We start from the raw sequence: 21434 nt of genomic DNA, 5'->3' as shown, positions 1-21434 counted from the left end.
TCTTCTACATCTTCATATAACTTCATATAACTTGTAATACATGATTTACAAGAGGTTACAAGGGAATTTTTTAAGTAACCACGATTAAAAAAAAAAAAAAACAAAACTAGGTGGTTAAATCCCTAGAAGGCTCTCCGGGGGGGAAGCTCACCTCATAAATCCAGATTGGCGTTACATTCCCTAAAAGCCCAAGGAACAGCTCACTGTCTCTTCCTTTCAAGGTTGAGACCCCAGCCACAGCCTGTGCGACCCAGCCTTTTACGGACCTCGCTGGCCTTCGCCCTGTATCGGCTGGGGAAATCTCCGCCCACTGGGCCCCAGCAGCCCCCGCGAGCCTCCGCGCGCCCCCGCCGCCGCAACCTGGCGAGCGCGGACTCCCTAGGCCTGGGGTCGGGAGCGCGCACGCCGTGCGTCCCAAGGTTCGCTCGGGATTCTCGCCTGGTGCCGCAGGGAAAGGCCAACGGTTTGGTCCGCCATGTTCTTCTTCGCGGCGCTCCGGGCCAAGGCGGCTGGTCTCACGACCCAGTGGGTAAGGAGGTTCGGAATGAGCCCCGGCACTGCCGCCGCCCTTTTATCTTTCTCGGTGTCTCTTTTTGTGGTGGGCAACGAGAGCGCTGGGCCCTGGACGGCCTCCAGGCGGTGGCAAGGACACTGCGGCCTTCGCCCTTTCCCAGGGAGGCCGCCACAGCTTCACTGCGACCGAGGAGCTCCGGGGAGGGTCGCAGACGTAGCTGCAGGGGGTGCGTGGCCTCCCCCATAGGTTTGGGAAGTTTACGCCTAATGTGGTCAAGGAGAGGAAGAAGGAGGGGCCGCCCGGTGGTCGGTCTGTTGCTATTTCGCCCTAGCGCGGAACATAGGCCTGACCTGCGTTGGCCAGATAGGTTTCTAAGACCCCCTCCTCCCCGCCCCCCAAGCCCACCGAGGAGGCACCTTGCCGATCAAGCCTGGTGACCTTGTTGCTGTCAGGTTGCAGCGCATTGGAGAGGACTCTAAAATTGTTGGCTCCGGCTTGCGTGTTGGAAGCTTGGAGAGCATTTCCTTAGGCGAAATGGGGTTGATTTAGTGAAGTATTCTGCGTATCGCAAAAGTTCGGTAAATAATCGTATCATATTAACTCTGAAAGAACACCCCCACAAATACTGCATCCAGAAGGATTTTAAGAGCTTGAATGGCCTTCTGAGGTCCTTATTTTAGGTAAGGAGATTGAATCTCAGGTCGAAACACTCATTCAAGTTAACTTAGAAATGGTAACTCCATTAATGACGATTATAACAGCATTTACTGGAAAGAAGCCTCCTTTTTCCCCCTAGCAGTAAAATAGAAAGGTTGAGTCAGTTCTTAGAAGACAAGGAGATAGTGCATAGTAGTATATATAGTTCAGGGCTTTATAGAGTTAGACCTGAATTTGAGTGGTGGTTTCGCTGCCTTTTCTTGATTTGTGACGTTGGGCTGTGATACCTCTCACTTAGTTTTCTTAGTCGTAAAATGGGAGGAATATTCCAATTTGCAGAATTTAGTCTTTCAATAAACATTTGAGGTCCTAATGCACGGCTGGCCTGCAGGGAACAATGTGGATAATAATGATAGGTAACATTTGGTGAATACTTTACATGTGCCAAGCACAGTGTTAAATGTTTACATTCTAAATCTCATTTATGAGGTTGGTATTGTTATTTCTCCGTATTACAGATAAACAGATTTAGACAGTCCCTGTTCTTGTGGAGTTGTCTCATGTAAAAGAAACTTTGAGGTAAATATACAGCGTAAGAGTACAGTGTTAAAGAGTTACGAATAAGGTCAGTTTGGTTTGAAAGTGGTGCAAAATTTTTCCTGGAGGCTGTACTAATTGGTGATAAGGTTTCATATATGGGAGAGAATATAATAGATGGAAAAGACAGCAGAAGAAAAGGCTATTGATAGTTGGCAGGGAAAAGCTTGGTGCATATAAGAAGCCTCAAGCAGTGTTGCTGGACTCCACTGTTGGTAGTAGGATAAAACCAGAGATGAATTAAGAGAGGTGGGCAGGGCCGAGATGTTGGAGCTCCTTGCGTGCGCCTTGCGGAAGAATTTGGATGAATTTGGCATTATCGTAGAGGCAGTGCTGAGCTAGTGAAGGATTTTAAAGGAGCAGAGGGACAGGGTCATGTTTCTCCATATTGAATAGATGGCTGTGTGGGAGTGAGGGGATAACATTTGATCAGAGCCAGAGGCTGGGAGACTAAATAGATGAGACTCCTGGAGAGCCCAGGTGAAAGGTGATGAGAATCAGATCTTGTCTACTGTAGAAAGGATAAAAATCGGAGTACAGATAGATTTTAACTTCTTCAGTTTTTGAGGCATAGGGTTATTAGAGGTATATCTCGAAAAGCGGTTTAAACAATAGAAAAGAATTTTCAGGTAGTGGAAGAAAATTTCAATCATAACTAATAAACATAACTAATTATGTTAGTTTCTGCAGCTGTTTTTTCTTTGTATAAATATTACCTGATATGTAGTATGTACCCAATAAATAATGCAGAATTGATGAATAAGTCTAAGTTTTTGTTGTTCATTTTTTTTCTTATTGAGCAATAAGGCAGATCTCTGAAGTTTAAGGTGTACAGCATGATGGTTTGATTTAGAAGCTTAATTTTATTATACAAATAATGCATTATAGGAAAAACACAATATTAGGAACAGCACACAGAATAAGCTGAAAAGAAAAAATTACCAAAATGTTAACTTTTCTGTGTTTCTAATTAACAGGACTTACGGATTTTTTTTTTTTTTTGTAAAATTGGACGGTATTGTTCACATTGTTTTGTAGCCTCTTTCTCACAAAACTTTTTTTTTTTTTTTTTAAGGATTTCATTTATTTATTTGACACACAGAGGGAGAGATCACAAGCAGAGTGGCAGGCAGAGGGAGAGAGAGAAAAAGGCTCCCCGCTGAACAGGGAGCCCGATAGCGGGCTTGATCCCAGGAGCCATCCCAGGATCCTGGAATCATGACCTGAGCGGAAGGCAGACGTTTAACTGGCTGAGCCGCCCAGGCGCCCCTCACAAAACATTTTTGGTCTGCTTTCGTCATCAGTGAATCTGTACTGTCATTTTTAATGCTATGTGGCATGCCATTGTGAGGATGTTCTATAACTTATATAACCAAGCCCTTCTGCCCTTTTTCAAATAGAATATTAGAATGACCTAGTGAAAATCAGGAGAAGTGTAAGAGGTCCCACTAATAAAGTTCCTTTCCTCATAGAGAAACCATTAAGGAAACAATTTGCATTTCCAGAGAAATCGCTTATTTTGTTATAATTTCTGTTGTATTAGCTAACTGCCAAGTTCTTTAGCTACAGACTTCAGTTTATCATTGCTTTAAAAATACCCATAATGTAGTACTGTTTAAAAGTACCTACAAGACAATAGTTGTATGACTTGGAACCATATTTCTTAATCTCTTGGAGTCTCATTTTTCTTTTTTGTAAAGTAAAGTAATACCTTATGTAGTGATTATCAAGAATTGCCTAAAAAGTGAATTGTGGAGCATTTACAAACTCAGGATAGGCTTTTTCTCTTCTTCAATAATTTTCCATGGCTTTCTGTAATGTTGACATCACTTTGCAGCTCATCACTGCCTCATTCCCAAGCCACTGCTTAGGTCAATAGGAGTGAAGGAGTTGTGGCATTTTCAAACATTGTATTTTCAGCTTCAAAATTTTGGTTCTTTTTTGTAGTTCTGTTTCATTTTTTTGTTTTTTGGAGATTTTTTTTTTTTTAAATGTTCTTAAGCATGGGTTTAGCAGTTTTGAAATTGTTCTTCAGTAATCTCCATTGTCTTTTTTCCTTGAAAATGGGCTGTTTTGTTGTTGTTTTATGTTGAGTAATTTTGGATTGTATCCTGGACATTGTGAACGGTATGTCATAGAAAATCTAGATTTTGTTAATTCCTCTGTTAGTGTTTTTTTGTTGTTGTGGCGGGCTCTTAACTCAATTGAACTCAAACTATAATCCAGCTCCCTTCTGAGCAGAATCTCAAATATTGGTTCACTTCTTTTAGCTGGGCTGCTTGGAGTTGGCCACATGTGTATGCATGGTTTGGGGTCAGCCACAGAATTTGGGGCTACTCTCTGGCTCTTCCTATTTTTGGATTTCCCACTTTCCCATGCTTGTGGTTGTCCCAAACTGTCCTGTGGTTCTTCAAGCCATTCAGGCTACAGGTTTTCTCTTGAGGTTTTAGCTGCAAAGCCCAGGACTTACAGGGGTCTGCCTTCAGGCCAAAAGATGTAAAATATAAAACAAACCAAAAGAAGTCATTGGCTTTATCTCAGTATAGGCTCCCCTTTTGTGTCTGTCAGCATTTGGTTGTCCTCCAGTGCCTTCAGAAAGTGTTTTGGGTTTTTGATTTTCTAAAAAAATAGTTTGTCCAGAGTTTATAGTTGTTAGTGGTTTGGCCTGGTAATACCTACTCCCCTACTCTACAAGTGGAACTTCCTGTGGTGGCATTTTTCTTTCTAAATGTTAAGTTTTGTAGAATGAAGTGTTATCTCTTTCCATTAGAGGTTCTTAAACCTCATTTTGCAGTGTCCCAGGGTATCTCCATTTCGGCTCAAGGACTCTAAAGGAGTTTTTTGTTTTTGTTTTTTTAAAGCATTTATTTTAGTTTTCTATTGTTACTCTTACAAATTACCACACACTTGGTGACATAACAGATATTTGTCTTATGATTCTGTAAGTTAAAAGTTTAACATGGGTCCCACTGGGCTAAAATCAAGGTGTTGGCAGAGCTACTGGAATACTGTAGGGAACAGTCTGTTTTCTTGGCTTCTCCAGCTTCTAGAAAAAGCTGTCCTTATTTGTTAGCTCAGGGCCCCTTTCTTCCATCTTCAAAGCCAGCAAGGGCAGGTTAAGCTCTCACTGCACTGACTTTGCTTTCTTCATTTTTGTGACCTATCCTTTCTTTTGCTCCCTCTTCCCCATTTAAAAGGCGCTCTGATTGTCTTGAACCCACCGTGATAATACAGAATAGAAATCTCCCTGTTTTAAGGTCAACTGATTAGCAATCTTAATTCAATCTGCAATCTTAGTTCTCTTTTGCTATGCATATTAATATGTTTACAGTTCCCCAGGATTAGAAAGTGGGTATTTTTGAGCATCCTGACTCCACCTGCCATGGCCTTAAATACTTAAGGGGAAAGAGAAAATGAGCAAATTTTTAATTTATTCAGTGAGGTTCAGCAGGCTACTGCTACACATGAACAAATCAGATGTTTATATTGGACATATGAACTTAGTCTCCATTTCAAACATATAAAAGCTGAATTTCCCTTCTCTTTGGATATTGTTTAATATCAGCCCAGTACTTTGGGTGATAAATTATAGGTTCATTGACCATGTCAGTATGGTTTTCCATTGAGAAACCTTGACCTACTCACCTTTGAGTCAGGTCAGGAAGCATAGCTAGTTGTAGGGATTTTTTTTTTTTTTCATTCAACAAGCACTAAAGACTTAACATGTGTAAACACTTTTACTTTGCCTTGTTGTTAGGGAAAGTGCCTTATATGTAGGATACTTTCCTGGATGTTACCCATTTTGTAGGTGAGACAGCTTAAGATTCCCTGACAAATATGTCCCAAATTACACAGTAGTAGGAATCTGAACTGGGTTTGTTTACAAGTTCCATTTGTTTGTTTGTTTTCCTTTTAACCACTTTCTAAGTCGCCCAAGTTTACTGAAGGAAATTGATTACATATAGTGAAGATTTAAATTTAATAGGTGCTATAATAGTACAAGGGTTTGTTACTGTGAGCAGAGACTAGGGAAGTGATTTCATGGTACTTAAGGAAGAGAGCACAGGGGATAAGAGGAGTAGTTTAACTCATGATGGGTGCACTTTTGTTCGTAAGGGAATATCATGATAGTACCATGAAAAAAACTACACAGTTTGGAAAAGGTAATGTTCAGATGGCTACATTTATAGCAATATGTAGTACATATCCTTGCTGTTTTGAAATAATGGAGAAGGAAGTTCTTCATTATCACTCAGTAAATACTCCTTAATATTCTTCAGTACTTCCAAAGATTCTGGATTGGAAAAGATCGCCTAGCATTTCTTGTTCTTTGCATCTTTAGGTTTTGAAGACCAAAATCTGTCACCTGCATGCTATGATATAGATACCATATACTCTAAAGCAGTAATTCCCAAACTTGATCAAAAGAATCTCCAATGATACTTTAAAAATACACATACTGAGCTCCTCCTGGTCATAGGTTTATTAAATTTTAAATAATACATGTTTATTTGAGTATTAGTCCTTAGGACTAGAAACCAAAACAGTTTACATTTATACAGCATTTGTTTGTATTTATTTGATTTTCAAGTTAAAAAAATTGTGCTTAAGCTTTACCAGTTAATTCTTTAAAAGGTTTTTTTTGTTTGTTTTGTTTTTAAGATTTTATTCACTCATTTGACAGAGAGAGTGAGAGGGAGGGAGGGAGGGAGGGAAGCATGGGGAGTGGGAGTGGGAGAAGCAGGCTTGTCGCTGAGCCCGGAGCTTGATGCAGGGTTTGGTGCAGGGCTTGATCCCACGTGACCTAAGCCAAAGGCAGACACTTAACTACTGAGCCACCCAGGCACTCCTAAGTTAAAAAGCCTTAAAATCACTTGAACTTGAAAATGAATGTTCATTCTTAAAATCAGCTTGTAATTATTTAGGGTCTCACCTGTTTTTGTGAATGTTGAAGCCTCCTGACTTCATTTTAGGAGCACAAGAAGAAAAGATAATGGACGACTGGAGTTTTTAGCGTTCAGTTAAAGTTCCAATAATAGATTAAAGTTCCAATGATAATAATAATGATAGTGACCAGTACAGAACTACTTTTGCTGATACTATGCTAAATACTTTATCTCATTTAATCTCTAACAGTTTAAAATAGATACTGCTTTGATTTTATAGGTGAGCAAACCTAGGTACAGAGAGGTAGAGTAACTTGCCCAAGGTTACAGTACTGTAATTGGTGAAGATGAGAATGAACCTAGGTCTGCTGACTGAAATGATGTTTGGATGTTTCATTTCTATGAAGTGCTCCTATCCTTAGAACATCTGAGTATTTGTATCCACATTGGATTTTACATATATAAAGAGTGCTTTGTTTAATTTGTCGTTAGGATAGACAATATTGTTGCCACTGATATAGTCATTTTAATCTATAATGCTCCTGTAAAACCTGGGCTTTTTATGTAACTTTTCTGTTACATGATTCGGCCAAATTTTGCTTGTTAATTCTCTTACAGTGCTAGAAAAATCACTTAGATTTCTTTAATCTGAATTAACATTTTTAGTTAAATTATTGATGGAACTTTATTTGGAAGACATTGTAAGAGCCCTCCCATGTATATTTGAAAATATAACAAAACAATTTTAGTGGTTAAGGCAAAGTTTAGGTTCAAGTAAGGCAAATCTATGTTTGGCTTTTCATTTATTTAGCGCTGCCATCTAGGAAAATTTTTTTCCTTTGTTCCTTGAGCCTTAGTTGCCACATCTCTAAAGTGAATTGATGATAATACCTATATGGTACAATTGCTGGGAGGAGTAAATGAGTTACAGTATTTATGATGTTCATAGCATAATATCTGATGTAGAGTAAGCACTTGTATTTATCACTATCCTTGAAGTAGGTATCACAGTTACTATTAGCCCAGCCATCATCTACTTCATTAAACTAAAATGCACTGAAAACTTATTTAAAATGTAGAAATACCTACTCAATATCATACAGAAAGACTCTTGGGGGAGCTTTTTGTTTTCTCTGCTTGTCTTTAGACAGCTGAAGGAAATGGGTTTTGCTTGAGTTGGCAGTGGGGGAGACTGTAGGTAATAGGCAAGTAGGTAATTGGTGAACAATGGCAAGAAAGTAGAGAGGGAGCCAGTATCACTTTCCCTTTACCTCATGTTTCACAAGTGAGTTGTGACCCCTCTGCAGGTGCACACATATATTACAGATTTAGTCTGTAAATGTTTGGGGGCAGTGTGGAAGGTATATTCCTTGCCTGAAACGGTTATTCATAAAGGAAAACACCGATTTTCAATTGCTTGACCTTAGTCCTGTCTTTCTGACTAATTAGGTTACTGACTCTGCCAGTTTTGTTTTTTGCAGCTTCCTTATCCTTTATGAAGTTTGTCTGGCTGAATGTGGCCATTTATAGTGCAAATAACTGATAGAACTGAAAGGTGAGCAGAGTGGATACTGTCAATGTTTGAGCAACAGAAGAAACTAAAAAAAAAAACCAAATGTAGGGCCTTTGAAAGATTCTGTTCTTGGGGGTGGGTGGAAGAATGTAAAATTAAATTTTTGTCATTTTGATCTAGTAGTATTGGTAATGCAGATGATGATTGAAAAGAGAAGGGCTGATAGAGCAGATGACTTACATATGAAAGGCCTGGGCTCAGACGTCATCTCTGTCACTAAATGTGTGGTATAGGTCAAGTTACTGTTTCTAAGCCCAAGTTTATTTAAAAGTAAAATGGAAATAATAACAACTAACTGTAGATTTTTGAGGAGTCTGGGGGAAAAAAGGTATCTTGAGGTACATAACACAGAGCCATTCAAGTTGAATTCAAAGAAGACTGCCATTATTTGCCTGTTGTAAATTTCCTTTCTTTCTGAAACACTCTCAAAAAGAATAAGATGGAATTGAAGTCCACTATTAATTCTGTGCTGTATGTCAAATTATTCTTGTCTGCTTAAAAAAAGTTACTTGAATTTTCATTGAAGTTCACTGAATTCAAATGGAATTCATTGATGTATGGATACTTTAGAGTCTAGTGAGAAACTAGACTCTAGTTTGGTGAAAAGAGTAGACTTCAAGGGGGGAAAACTCCGCTTACTCTTCAAATCAGTCCAGCCCAGCCAAATTGTTTATTTTCAGTTCAACACCACTAATTGGTCCTGGAATGCCTCTTCAATTCGAAGGTGGAACTAAATTCAAATGGCTTATTAAGTAGTGTAAAGATGTTAATTCAGATTTTTCATATCTTATTCCTTTATTGCAAGTGTCTGATGTGGATGTTATAATGAATGTAAAATAGGTGAAGCTCTTAAAGATGTGAAAAAACAGGGCAGCTTTGCAAATGGCCATGTGCTAACTTGATATGAATAACATGCCAGTTGAGAAACAATGAGGGCCAGTATTTATCAGTTTACCCTATTTACCTTGTTCATTGTTTGATAAATTATCTGAGCCTTTTTCCTACTATTTTGAAGTAGTTCTGGCTTCAGACATTGAAATTAAGTTGCTCAAATGCTATGCTAATGTATATATTAGGTTTTCTATAGGAACAGAAGCATGGCAATTACTGTTTTTTTGAAGAAGGTTTAAAAAAAACACAGTAAATAGGTTTTGTTTTGTTTTGTTTAAGATTTATTTGACAGAGAGAGACACAACGAGAGAAGGAACACAAGCAGGGGGCGTGGGAGAGGGAGAAGCAGGCTTCCTGTGGAGGAGGGAGCCCAGTGGAGGGCTCCATCCCAGAACCCTGACATCATGACCTCAGCTGAAAGTAGACGTTTAACGACTGAGCCACCTAGGCGCCCCAGTAAATAGCTTGTTTTAAATATAGGGCATATGTGCATACTCTGTAAATGGGAACATGGTGAGCCAATGGAGGAGGCAGATCTTTTCATTTCTAATCTGTCTCGCTATATGTAGGTGCATTCCAGGGTTTTCTTCGTTAAACTGCTTGATTTCTTAGATCTACTCTATACTTCTAGAACTCTGATACCATCAAATAGTTCCATTCAAATAGCTAATAATAAGGCCATAACCTTGTAAGCATCTAAGATCTAATGTGACCTCTACCACTAATTAGTTACATGATCTTGGGAAGTTTTCATAACTCATTTAAATCTGGAAATAATAGCTATCTTTCATGAAAGTTGTGAGAACTAAATAATGTGTAAAAAGCTTAGTGACTGACAGGTAGTACTCCTATAATAATAATGATAGGTAACACTAATATAGTACTTACTACATGCCAGGCAGCATATTAAACACTTTACATAGATTATCTCTTTTAATCTTTACAACAATCCTATGACATATGTACTGTTGTTAGTACAGTTTTATAGATGAGTAAAGTGGCTCTGGAGCTGGGCTTTTAACAACTTGGCTATATTGTCTTTCTGCAAATAGTATGTTTATGGAATATTAAGTACGAGTGATAGATCTCAATTCCTGAGACATTAAACTGTGGAAGATGTGGCTTTTAGAAATGATGAAATTGACCTATTTGGTATTGGTCCTTTTCCACTGTCAGAAAGACAGTATTTCAACATTTAGTTTGGTGACATTAGGCAAGATGATTTGGACTAGGGAAGAGTCCGCTAGAAAGCTGTAGAGTAATGCACAAACCTGGAATAATGTCTGAAATGGAGTAGTGATAGAGAGGGAAAGGACTAAAGAGAAAAGGACTAAAGGGAAAGGACTAAATTTTTAAAAATTGAAATGTTGGGGTGCCTGGGTGGCTCAGTCAGTTAACTGTTTGACTTAGCTCAGGTCATGATCCCAGAGTCCTGGGATCAAGCCCCACGTCTTGCTCCCTGCTCAGCGGGGAGCCTGTTTCTCCCTCTCCCACTTCCCCTGCTTATGCTCTCTTTTCTGTCAAATAAATAAATCTTAAAAAAAATTGAAATGTAATACACATGACAAAAAATTCCAACAGTATGAAAGGATATCATAGTAAGTGTAAAATAAATTTAAAAATTTAAAAAATTATTAAAAAATGGGGTACAGAATCTATATTACGGTGAATACATTAAATGTATTGCATATATTAAAGAGTAAATTTCCTTCCCACTGCACATCCTTGATCCCCTTCAGAGACAGTCACTGTTACTGGTTTCTTTTGTAATACCTCTATACTTATTCTCCATTTTACAACATTTTCCTAAATGTCTGTATTCATTCTCCATTTTAGAACATTTTCTGTATTTTGAAAAATTAGTGGGACATGCAGACTGGTATATTTGTAGATTTTTATCTTGTTGTCAAGAACTGTGAAGGCTCTGGGATTTTACCCCTATTTGCCAGCCAACAGTTTAACCTGCTTTGGTATCATGGATGCTGACTGAGACTCTTGTGTCAGAGACAGAGGGCTTTATTACTCTGGCCATGCAGGGTAGCACATGCTTCTTGTTTGAGTTGGTTCTCCTTTACCCTCACATCCCATGGGAGTGACATGGAGCAACCTGGGTGAATGCTTGGCATCACAACTGAGGAACCCAACCCCAGTTTCAAGACAACTTGCCCACCATTTGCCCAAGAGGGAGATACCCTCTACAAAAATCCTTGAAAAGACAGTCTGGAACAAAAGCTGTCAGTGACTAGTGCCTCCTCTCTGCTGCAGAAACCCACACCTATGGAAAATTGCCTACCAGCACTACTATTTTTTCCTCCCACAAGTGAAGTGAAAAAAGATTTGTAGGTTAAGTTCAGTGATGAGAAAGGAGATAGTATTTTTCAACCATCTATAATATACTTTCACCTCAAAAATTGATGGTCTTATGTGTATATAAATCATAAAAATAATTATGTGGAAATTCAGGAAGCTGTCACTAATCTGTTCTTTGTGACAGTGACAGAGTCAGCTAACAAAGTGCAATTTAAAAATCTGTTTAGTTCTTAAAATGCAGTTGTTTAAATCTTCCATTTTTCAGTTAATAACTGTTTTATCCTCATATCAGCTAAGCAAATGTGATAATGCTTTAATAGGTTTTATAGTACTTTCAGAGAAACTTTATTATTTGAACCTCAGAGCACTCTAGTAAGTAAACATCCCTGTTTTATAGGTATAGAAACTGAGGCTTAAAAAAAATTAAGTGGCTTTTGTAAAATCACATGTTAGTTAAAAAAATTTTTTTTTTAAATCTGAAACTCCGGCATTTTTTTCTGTGGCATAGCTGTTTTTTTCTGTTTTCAATCAGTATTCTGTTTTCAGTGATTTGGACTTTAAAACACATAATTTGGGTAGAAGTGTCTGTGTGTATTAAACTCATGTGCATATCCAGAGTTACAGGTCAGCCAGAGAGTGCCTCAGAAACAGACTTTCCAATACATAGCTATCTCACCCCAGAGACCAATTTTCAAGATTATCTCTGTATTTTTTTATTTTAAGTAGTTACGTGACAGATACTGAAATAGTGAGGAAGGGATCAAATGTTGACCCAAAACTGAAGCTATTTTAATTTAAGAGATTAGTGGTGTTTAATTTGAATAATACATAGGGAAGTTGGAAGGATTAATAGTAGAGGTGGCAAGTTTCATTTTGTAATTGAATGTTTTATTGTTTTTAAAGATTTATTTATTTGAAAGAGAGATTGTATGTGTGCCTGCGGGGAAGGGCAGAGGAAAAGAATCCTCAAGCAGACTCCCTGTCCAGTGCGGAGTAACACCTGGGACTCTATCACAGGATCCTGAGGCATGTCTTGAGCTCAAGTTGAGTTGTGTGCTTAACTGACTGAGCCACCCAGGCGCCCTGATGAATGTTTTGTTTTAAATAAGTTTTTTGTCAGTTAATCCATGCTGCATAGGAAGCATGGAAAATAGAGAAAAATATAAGAAACAATATGGAAATAGGAATCCCTTATAATCTTGTTAACATTGTAATAACAGAGATAAGCGTTTTAAATTGTTATGGCCTTCCAGTCTTTTCATTAGTGTCTCTATTGAATATAATCAGGATGGTAGTTTATGCTTTTTTGTTTGTTTTATTTAACCCTGATATTTTCCAGTTAGGATTGTGGCATAAATACATCTTTCAGTGTCATCATTTTTAGAAAATACATAATATGATTTTTGTTGAAACTATTAATATTTACAACTTTTCTGTGTTGGGGGGCTCCTGTGTGGCTCAGTCAGTTAAGGGTCTGTCTTCAGCTCAGGTTGTTATCCCAGGATCCTGGGATCCAGCCTGCATCAGGCTCCTGCTCAGCAGGGAGCCTGTTCCTCTGCTCCTCCTGCCTGTTTGTAATCTCATACACTCTCTCTCAAATATGCAAATAACAAAAACCTTTCTGTGTTGGGCTTTTTGTTGCTTGTGTTTTGCTGTAACAATACAGAGAATATATTTCTGTATAAACCTTTATCATTTTATACTGTTACTTAGAAGTCTGGAAGTAGAATTAATAAGTTAAAAGATGGAAACTTTCTTTAGTCTGTCCATACACCATTTCAGTTTGCTCTCCTAAAAGGCAGTTTTTACCTAATGTATAACAGTTTTTAACCTAATGTATAAGCATCCCTACTTCCGTACATACACCAGAATTGTTATCGTTAAAAAAAAAAAAATTCAGCGCTAGTTTGATAACTGGAAATGTTATCTCATTTAAACATGGGGCACCTGGGTGGCTCAGTGGGTTAAGGCCTCTGCTTTCGGCTCAGGTCGTGGTCCCGGGGTCCTGGGATCGAGCCCCGCGTCGGGCTCTCTGCTCCGTGGAGAGCCTGATTCCTCCTCTCTCTCTGCCTGCCTCTCTGCCTAGTTGCGATTTCTCTCTGTCGAATAAATAAAATATTAAAAAAAAAAAAATTTTAAACATGCATTTTTTTTTTAATTTAAATTGAATTAGCCAACATATGATACATCATTAGTTTTTGATGTCATGTTCAGTGATTCATTATTTGCATATTACCACACAGAACTCATCACATCACATGCCTTCCTTAATTCCCATCACCCACTTACTCCACTCCCCCCACCCACCTCACTTTCCACAACCCCCCATTTGTTTCCCAGAGTCAGGAGTCTCTCATGGTTTGTCTACCTCTCTGATTTCTTCCCATTCAGTTTTCCTTCCCTTCTCCCAGTGTCCTCTGTACTATTCCTTATATTCCACATATGAGTGAAACCATATGATAATTCTTTCTCTGACCTATTTCACTTAGCATAATACTCTCCAGTTCCATCCATGTCAGTGTAAATGGTGGGTATTCATCCTTTCTGATGGCTGAGTGATATTTCATTGTATATATAAACCACATCATGTTTATCCATTCATTGGCTGGAGGGCATCTCGGCTCCTTCCACAGTTTGGCTGTTGTGGACGTTGCTGCTTTGAACATTGGGGTGCATGTGCCCCTTCTCTGCACTGCATCTGTATCTTTGGGGTAGATACCTGGTAGTGCAATTACTGGATTGGAGGATAGCTCTATTTTTAACTTCTTGAGGAACCTTCGTACTGTTTTCCATGGTGGCTGTACTGCCAACAGTGTAAGAGGGTTCCCCTTTCTCTACATCCTCGCCAACATTTGTTGTTCCTTGTCTTGTTCATTTTAGCCATTCTGACTGGTGTGAGGCGGTACCTCATTGTGGTTTTAATTTGTATTTCCCTGATGCTGAGTGATGTGGAGCATTTTCCCATGTGTTTTTTGGCCATTTATATGTATTTGGAGAAGTGTCTGTTCATGTCTTCTGCCCATTCCTTGACTGGGTTATTTGTTTTTTGGGTGTTGAGTTTGGTAAGTTCTTTATAGATCTTGGATACCAGCCCTTTATCTGTTATGTCATTTGCAAATATCTTTTCCCATTCTGTAGGTTGCCTTTTAGTTTTGTTGACTATCTTTTGCCATGCAGAAGCTTTTTATCTTGATGAAGTCCCAATAGTTCATTTTTGCTTTTGTTTCCCTGGCGTCCAGAGACATGTCTTGCAGGAAGTTATTGTGGCCAAGGTTGAAGAGGTTACTGCCTGTGTTCGCCTCTAGGATTTTGATGGATTCCTGTCTCACATTTAGGTCTTTCATCCATTTGAGTTTATCCTTGTGTATGGTGTAAGAGAATGATCCAGTTTCATTCTTCTGCATGTGGTTGTCCAATTTTCCCAGCCCATTTATTGAGGAAACTGTTCTTTTTTCCATTGGATATTCTTCCCTGATTTCTTGAAGATTAGTTGACCTAGAATTGAGGGTCCATTTCTAGGTTCTCTCTTCTGTTCCATTGATCTATGTGTCTGTTTTGTGCCAGTACCATGCTGTCTTGATGATCACATGCATGTTTTAAATTACTAGTTAATTAGCAGTTATATTGTGACTTCTTTGTTCATATTAATTCATTTTTCTCATTGATTTCTATGTGTTTATGATCTTTTCAAGCTGTTTATTTTTTGTCATCAAATATGTAAAAGATCCAGGAGTCATCAGCATGGAGTTAAACATATGAGAATGAATAAGCTCTAAGGGGCAAAAAATTCTGTGGAGAAAAGAACCTAGGACACAGCTGAGCCCTAAGGACAACCTACCCTGAAGGGTTTGGGTAAAGAGCTAGTAAAGTAAACAAAATATTTGGGTTCAGAAGTTAGGAAAAGAGGACACTGAATGCTTTCTGTTCTCTTAATTTTTTATTATGAAATCTTTTATTTCTTCTCAGAATTAGTTAAGTAATTCACTAGTGTTACTCAGTAAAAATTGTTCTTTGATTAAAAAAAATCTCCGCTAAAGTGATGGCAGGGACTATCTTCTAAATTTTAGTTTCAGTTAATTTTTCAAAGCTTTATGCTGGTGGTGGTTTGTTTTTTTTTTTAACATTAGTTGGGAACTATGGCCTTAGTTTTATGTTTAGTTTTATGTTTATCTCAGTCTGTGTTCTGGACAGGCATATCAGGGGTTTAAGTTTAATCTTGTATTTAATTCATAGATTGACCCTGAAGCAGTTTGGGAGAATTTGAATAAAAGTATAAGAACATAATCTCCTTGATGTGTTTTATTTTTTTTCTTTTAAGTTTTTATGTGTTTTAAGATGCAAAAAATATAATCACTGTGTTCCTTTTGCTGCCCAAGAAAGAAAACAAAAACAACCAGAGTTGCAGCCCCCTGTGTACTTAACAAATTCTCTCTGCCCTGCCCCCGTTATCCTAAAACTGATATTTACCTTGTATTTTTTTTTTAATATTTTATTTATTTGACAGAGAGAAATCACAACAGAGAGGCAGGCAGAGAGAGAGGAGGAAGCAGGTTCCCCGCGGAGCAGAGAGCCTGATGTGGGGCCCCATCCCTGGACCCTGGGATCATGACCTGAGCCAAAGGCAGAGGCTTTAACCCACTGAGCCACCCAGGCGCCCCTACCCTGTATTTTTTTTTTTACCTATGTCCCACATTCTTTTTTTAAAAGTGTTTTAAGTTTAAAGTCAATTAATTAACAAATAGTGTATTATTAGTTCCAGAGGTAGAGTTCAGTTATTCATCAGTCTTAAATAATACCCAGTGCTCATTATATCAAGTGCCTTCCTTAATGTCCATTATCTGGTTACTGTATTTCTCCAACCTCCTCCCCTCCAGCAGTCCTCAGTTTGTTTCCTATGATTAAGAGTCTCATATGGTTTGTCTGTCTGTGATTTTGTCTTTTTTTTTTTTTTTTAAGATTTCATTTATTTATTTGGCAGAGAGAGATCACAAGTAGGCAGAGAGGCAGGCAGAGAGAGAGGGGGAAGCAGGCTCCTCACTGAGCAGAGAGCCTGATGTGGGGCTCGATCCCAGGACCCTGAGATCATAACCTGAGCCAAAGGCAGAGACTTAACCCACTGAGCCACCCAGGCATCCCTGTGACTTTGTCTTGTTTTATTTTTCCCTCCCTTCCCTTATGATCCTCTGTTTTGTTTCTTAAATTCCACATATGAATGAGATCATATGGTAATTGTCTTTCTCTGATTGACTTCTTTCACTTAGTGTAGTATCTTCTGTAGAGTTCAATCCTTGTCCTTGCCAGTGTCAAGATTTCATTTTTGTTTAAGGGCTGAGTAGTATTCCATTGTGTGTGTGTGTGTGTGTGTGTGTACACACACACTTCATCTTTATACATTCCTCTGTTGATGTGCATCTAAATTCTTTCCATAGTTCGGCTACTGTGGACATTGCTGCTATAAACATTGGGGTGCAGGTACCCCTTTGGATCACTACATATGTATTTTTGGGGTAAATACCCAGTAGTGTGATTGCTGGGTCATAGGGTAGCTCTATTTTCAACTTTTGGAGGAACCTCCATACTGTTTTCCAGAGTGGCAGCACAAGCTTGCATTCCCACCAACAGTGTAAGTGGGCTCCTCTTTCTCTGCATCCTCGCCAACATCTGTCATTTCCTGACTTGTTAATTTTAGCCATTCTGTATGTGCCACATTCTGTATTTCGATCCTTTCTTGTTAATTAAACAAGTGTTTACATAAACTTCCTCAACTGAAATATTTGGATCTAGGGAAAAGTTAAATGCATGATTGTATCACTGCTTTTACTTCTCTATTATATTTGCTTTCTCTGAATTTTCCAGCTTTCACTAGTTCCATGCTTGGTTTAATCCAGTGTTCTGCCATTGGTGATTAGTAGAACTCAGAAATCAGAGGATTTCTGAATAGTGGCTGAATTGCTTTTAGTGGTGGCAGGGAGGATGGTAAGGGTGTTGGAGGTGGGGAGCAATAGGGCAAAGAGAAGTAAAATGGAACAGAAGTAATCAAATGGATTCCTTCTATAACAACTGACTGTGGTCAATGCATAGCAGCATAAGCAGCTTTCTGAAACATTATGGCTGGAGTTTTTAAACTAATTCAGTAAAGAATTGAAAAGGGGGCTATCCTTGACTCGTTTGTGCAGAGTATATGACTCATTTGTACAGAATGAAAACATGTTTATGAAAGCCCACATTAATTAAATGAATGCTGGCATCCAGCTTGATTCAGGAAAAAGTGAAAGGCCACAAATTAATGGAATATCAGCTCTCCTAATGCATGCTGACAAGAGTGTCGTAGAAAAGGGTACATAACTTGGGAGATACGGGCCGTGGACCTGGTTCTTCCATGGACTCGTGTGTTTCCTTAATACCAAGTATTATAATACCTTACCTTGGATTTCCATTTCCTTATACCTCTCCCAAAATAGAGATGGGCAAGGTATAGCACAGTGAGCCATATCTCCTAAGATCTTTTACTTATATAAGTTGACACAGATCTTAAAAATTTAAGAAAAATTTCTTAAGGCTTAACGATTTGCTAAATTTTCTTAAAATTTTAGGGGAGACATATAAGGAATTTACATAAGACAGCTGTACAAAATGGAGCTGGTGGAGCCTTATTTGTGGTAAGTAATTATTCCTGTTTCTTCAGAATGGAAAGACTTGGAAATTTGGGTAAAACTGTTTTAACAATCCAAAATATCTTAAACACCAATGTCTCATTGTGGTGATTTAAATATAGCTAATTGAATTCATTAAATTTCAAAAGATGTGTGATTCCAGTTGAACCTCTTGAGTTTAAATTGACACCAGGGTAGCCCTGAATTTAGAATATTTTTTGGTGAAATTACCATGAGCCCTAAACTGATCTAGTCTCACTTTGGGTTCTTAAAAATGCTGTAATTTGGGGAATCCCAAAATACTAGTTTAAAACTCCTGGGGGCGCCTGGGTGGCTCAGTGGTTTAGGCCACTGCCTTCGGCTCAGGTCATGATCTCAGGGTCCTGGGATCGAGTCCCGCATCGGGCTCTCTGCTCGGCAGGGAGCCTGCTTCCCTCTCACTCTCTCTGCTTGCCTCTCTGCCTACTTGTGATCTCTCTCTGTCAAATAAATAAATAAAATCTTAAAAAAAAAAAACAAACTCCTAGATCTTAGTGATACAGTGAATACATTAGTAGTTCCTTTATATTTTAGGTTTTTAGGGTTTAACTACAGGTGGAGGTCCATGAACTCCCTAGCTTAATTGTACAATTCAGAGATAAGAAAATGTATCTCTTTCTGTGATAAGATGCAGTTATCAGGGATTCATCTGGTGTTGTTAAAAGGCAATTTAGTGGACTTGTAGGATGATTCAGAGTTAGTAGTTCAGTTTTGTTAACTGAGTTATTTCCAGGATGAATCTTTTTTTTTTTTTTTAGATTTTACTTATTCATTTGACAGACAGAGATCACAAGCAGGCAGAGAGAGAGGGAGCAGGGTAGAAGCAGGCTCCCCGCTGAGCAGAGAGCCGGATGCGGGACTCATCCCAGGACCCTGGGATCATGACCTGAGCCGAAGGCAGCAGCTTAACCCACTGAGCCACCCAGGCGCCCCTCCAGGATGAATCTTAATAAATGAGTTAGCCATACTATTGTGTAGTTTCCTGCTTTATATTTTTTCATGTTTGTCTAAAAGTGTTGAATTTGCCACATACTTCAGATCATTGTCCAAAGTTTCCATTTTCTTTTCTTTTATGTTGTTGAAAAAGCAGCACTTTAAGAGTTAACATATTGAGGTATTCAGTTCTGTGTTCACCGAACATACTAAACATTAATTGATGTAAGTGTTAATCTCAGTGTGACTCATTTGATTTCCTGTTTACATGCCATTTCTTGTCAGTTTTTGAAGAGGGCCTGTTCTTTTTGGAGAAGAAATAAAGCTTGCCATTGGCTAGTTTTTGTTATGTGGTGAAGAAATGGTGTTTTTGTACCTTCCTAAAGTAGTGGGTCCTTTTGATAATTTGATACACACTCTTTTGGAACAATGCCTGTTATATGTGTACTCAAAATTTTGTGTCTTAATTTTCCAAGTCTTTTGGGTTTTTTTTTTTTTAGTAATTACACTAGAAAATCCTGTTCTCTAATAAGTTTTTGGATTTGGTCCTAAAGCTACTTCTCTTAATTATTAAAGAGTGATTTCTAAAACTTACCTGAAATTTTGAATTCTGTTAACATTACTTTGTTAATCATATTCATTAAAGTGTATTTAATAATTAGTCCTTTTTGATGCATGGATAGATTATATAATGTCGGAATTAAAGTGAAGAGATTAAGTGATCAGTAGTAGTATAGTAATATACAAAGCTGTTCTGAGGGAGTTTTGATAATTCTGGAAAACATTTTTTCCCTTTATATAGCACAGAGATACTCCTGAGAATAACCCAGATACTCCATTTGATTTCACGCCAGAAAACTATAAGGTATGACTAAGTTAACAATATAATTAATTATAAACTATTTAATATCTTCCAGATATACTAAAACATGTGCTTTTTCTTTGATACAGAGGATAGAGGCAATTGTAAAAAACTATCCAGAAGGACATAAAGCAGCAGCTGTGCTCCCAGTGCTGGATTTAGCCCAAAGACAGAATGGATGGCTGCCCATCTCAGCTATGAACAAGGTACCAAATTCATTTTTACCTTAGTTTGAAAAGAGGAGAGACTGTGTATGAATTTCTTCCTTACGTAGAAATTCCTCTTATGGTTTTTACTGTCAGAATCTAGGAATTTGAGGCTTTTAATCATTTATGTTTCCTCAAATTTGTGTTTTTGTTGGTTCTCTTAATAATGTGGAGAACTGAAAAGGTAGAGCTTTTTATCCTTGCAGGAAATAGTAAAGGCATTATAGTGAAAGTAGTTTTCTCTTTTTTCCCTTTTTTTTTCTTTTTTTAAGATTTTCATTCATTTATTTGACAGACAGAGATCACAAGTAGGCAGAGAGGCAGGCAGAGCCTGAGGGGGAGGGAAGCAGGCTCCCCACTGAGCAGAGAGCCCCACTCGGGGCTGATCCCAGGACCCTGAAATTGTGACCTGAGCCGAAGGCAGAGGCTTAACCCACTGAGCCACCCAGGCGCCCCTCTTTTTTCCCTTTTTGAAAGAAATGGCCATAATAAAGATAAAAGATTCTGCATGTGTATTATTTGCTGTCAAGGTATTCTGAAAATTAATGTGCTGTTTAAACACAAATGATGGAGAAAAGGATCTTCTCACAGTTAATACGAATCTTTATATTATTTTGCATCTTTGGCTATAGCCTTTAACAAAATTTATATAATATATAGTATTTGATGGTACCCTAGACTTGATAATCAGCAACATACAGAAATGGTATGGGTGACCCATTTAAAGGTTAGTCTATTCATACATATTTTTAAGACTCATTTTTTTCTAATTGTGGTTTCAGTAGTAATCCACATTTCACATTTATTCATATTATATTAATACAACTATATTTTTGTGGTGTTATGTTGCAGGGTATAGTTTATGAAGGGGCATACAAAATCACATGATTTTTTTTTTTTTTAAAGATTTTATTTATTTATTTTACACAGAGAGATCGTAAGTAGGCAGAGAGGCAGGTGGGGGTGGGGGAAGCAGGTTCTCTGCTGAGCAGAGAGCCTCATGTAGCCCCATCTCAATCCAACGACCCTGAGATCATGTCCTGGGCTAAAGGCAGAGGCTTAACCCACTGAGCCACCCAGGTGCCCCTCAAAATCATGTGATTCTTACGAGAATCACACAGATAATAAGCTAGTGTGATATAATGGAAAATACATTTGTCTTTGAGCTAAGAGATGTGGTTTTTCTGTGGACTTCCTTCCTCATCTGCAGTGAAGATTTTGAACTAGGATAGATCTCTTGAAATTACTATGTTATGATTCCTAAGTGATAGAGTTGGGACGGGACAGGACCATTTTCAATTCAGTGCATTTCC

At 38.3% G+C, this 21434-nt stretch overlaps 1 protein-coding gene across 1 annotated transcript in view; it reads left to right on the top strand.

Annotated features, from left to right (window-relative positions):
* The first annotated feature begins 397 nt into the window (after positions 1 to 397).
* Positions 398 to 21434, top strand: part of NDUFV2 (NADH:ubiquinone oxidoreductase core subunit V2) — a 36069-nt gene continuing 15032 nt past the window's right edge. Inside the window, exons 1-4 of the mRNA XM_046024170.1 lie at positions 398 to 529; positions 18022 to 18087; positions 19856 to 19918; positions 20005 to 20121. Of these exons, the coding sequence (XP_045880126.1) occupies positions 476 to 529; positions 18022 to 18087; positions 19856 to 19918; positions 20005 to 20121 (300 nt within the window). The 5' untranslated portion in view covers positions 398 to 475. The remainder of the gene's footprint in view (positions 530 to 18021; positions 18088 to 19855; positions 19919 to 20004; positions 20122 to 21434) is intronic.

Source organism: Meles meles, chromosome 12 (genome assembly GCF_922984935.1).
Source record: "Meles meles chromosome 12, mMelMel3.1 paternal haplotype, whole genome shotgun sequence".
Lineage (NCBI taxonomy): Eukaryota > Metazoa > Chordata > Mammalia > Carnivora > Mustelidae > Meles > Meles meles.
The sequence above is the reverse complement of the archived record's forward strand: the minus strand, read 5'-3'. Positions and strand labels throughout refer to the sequence as shown.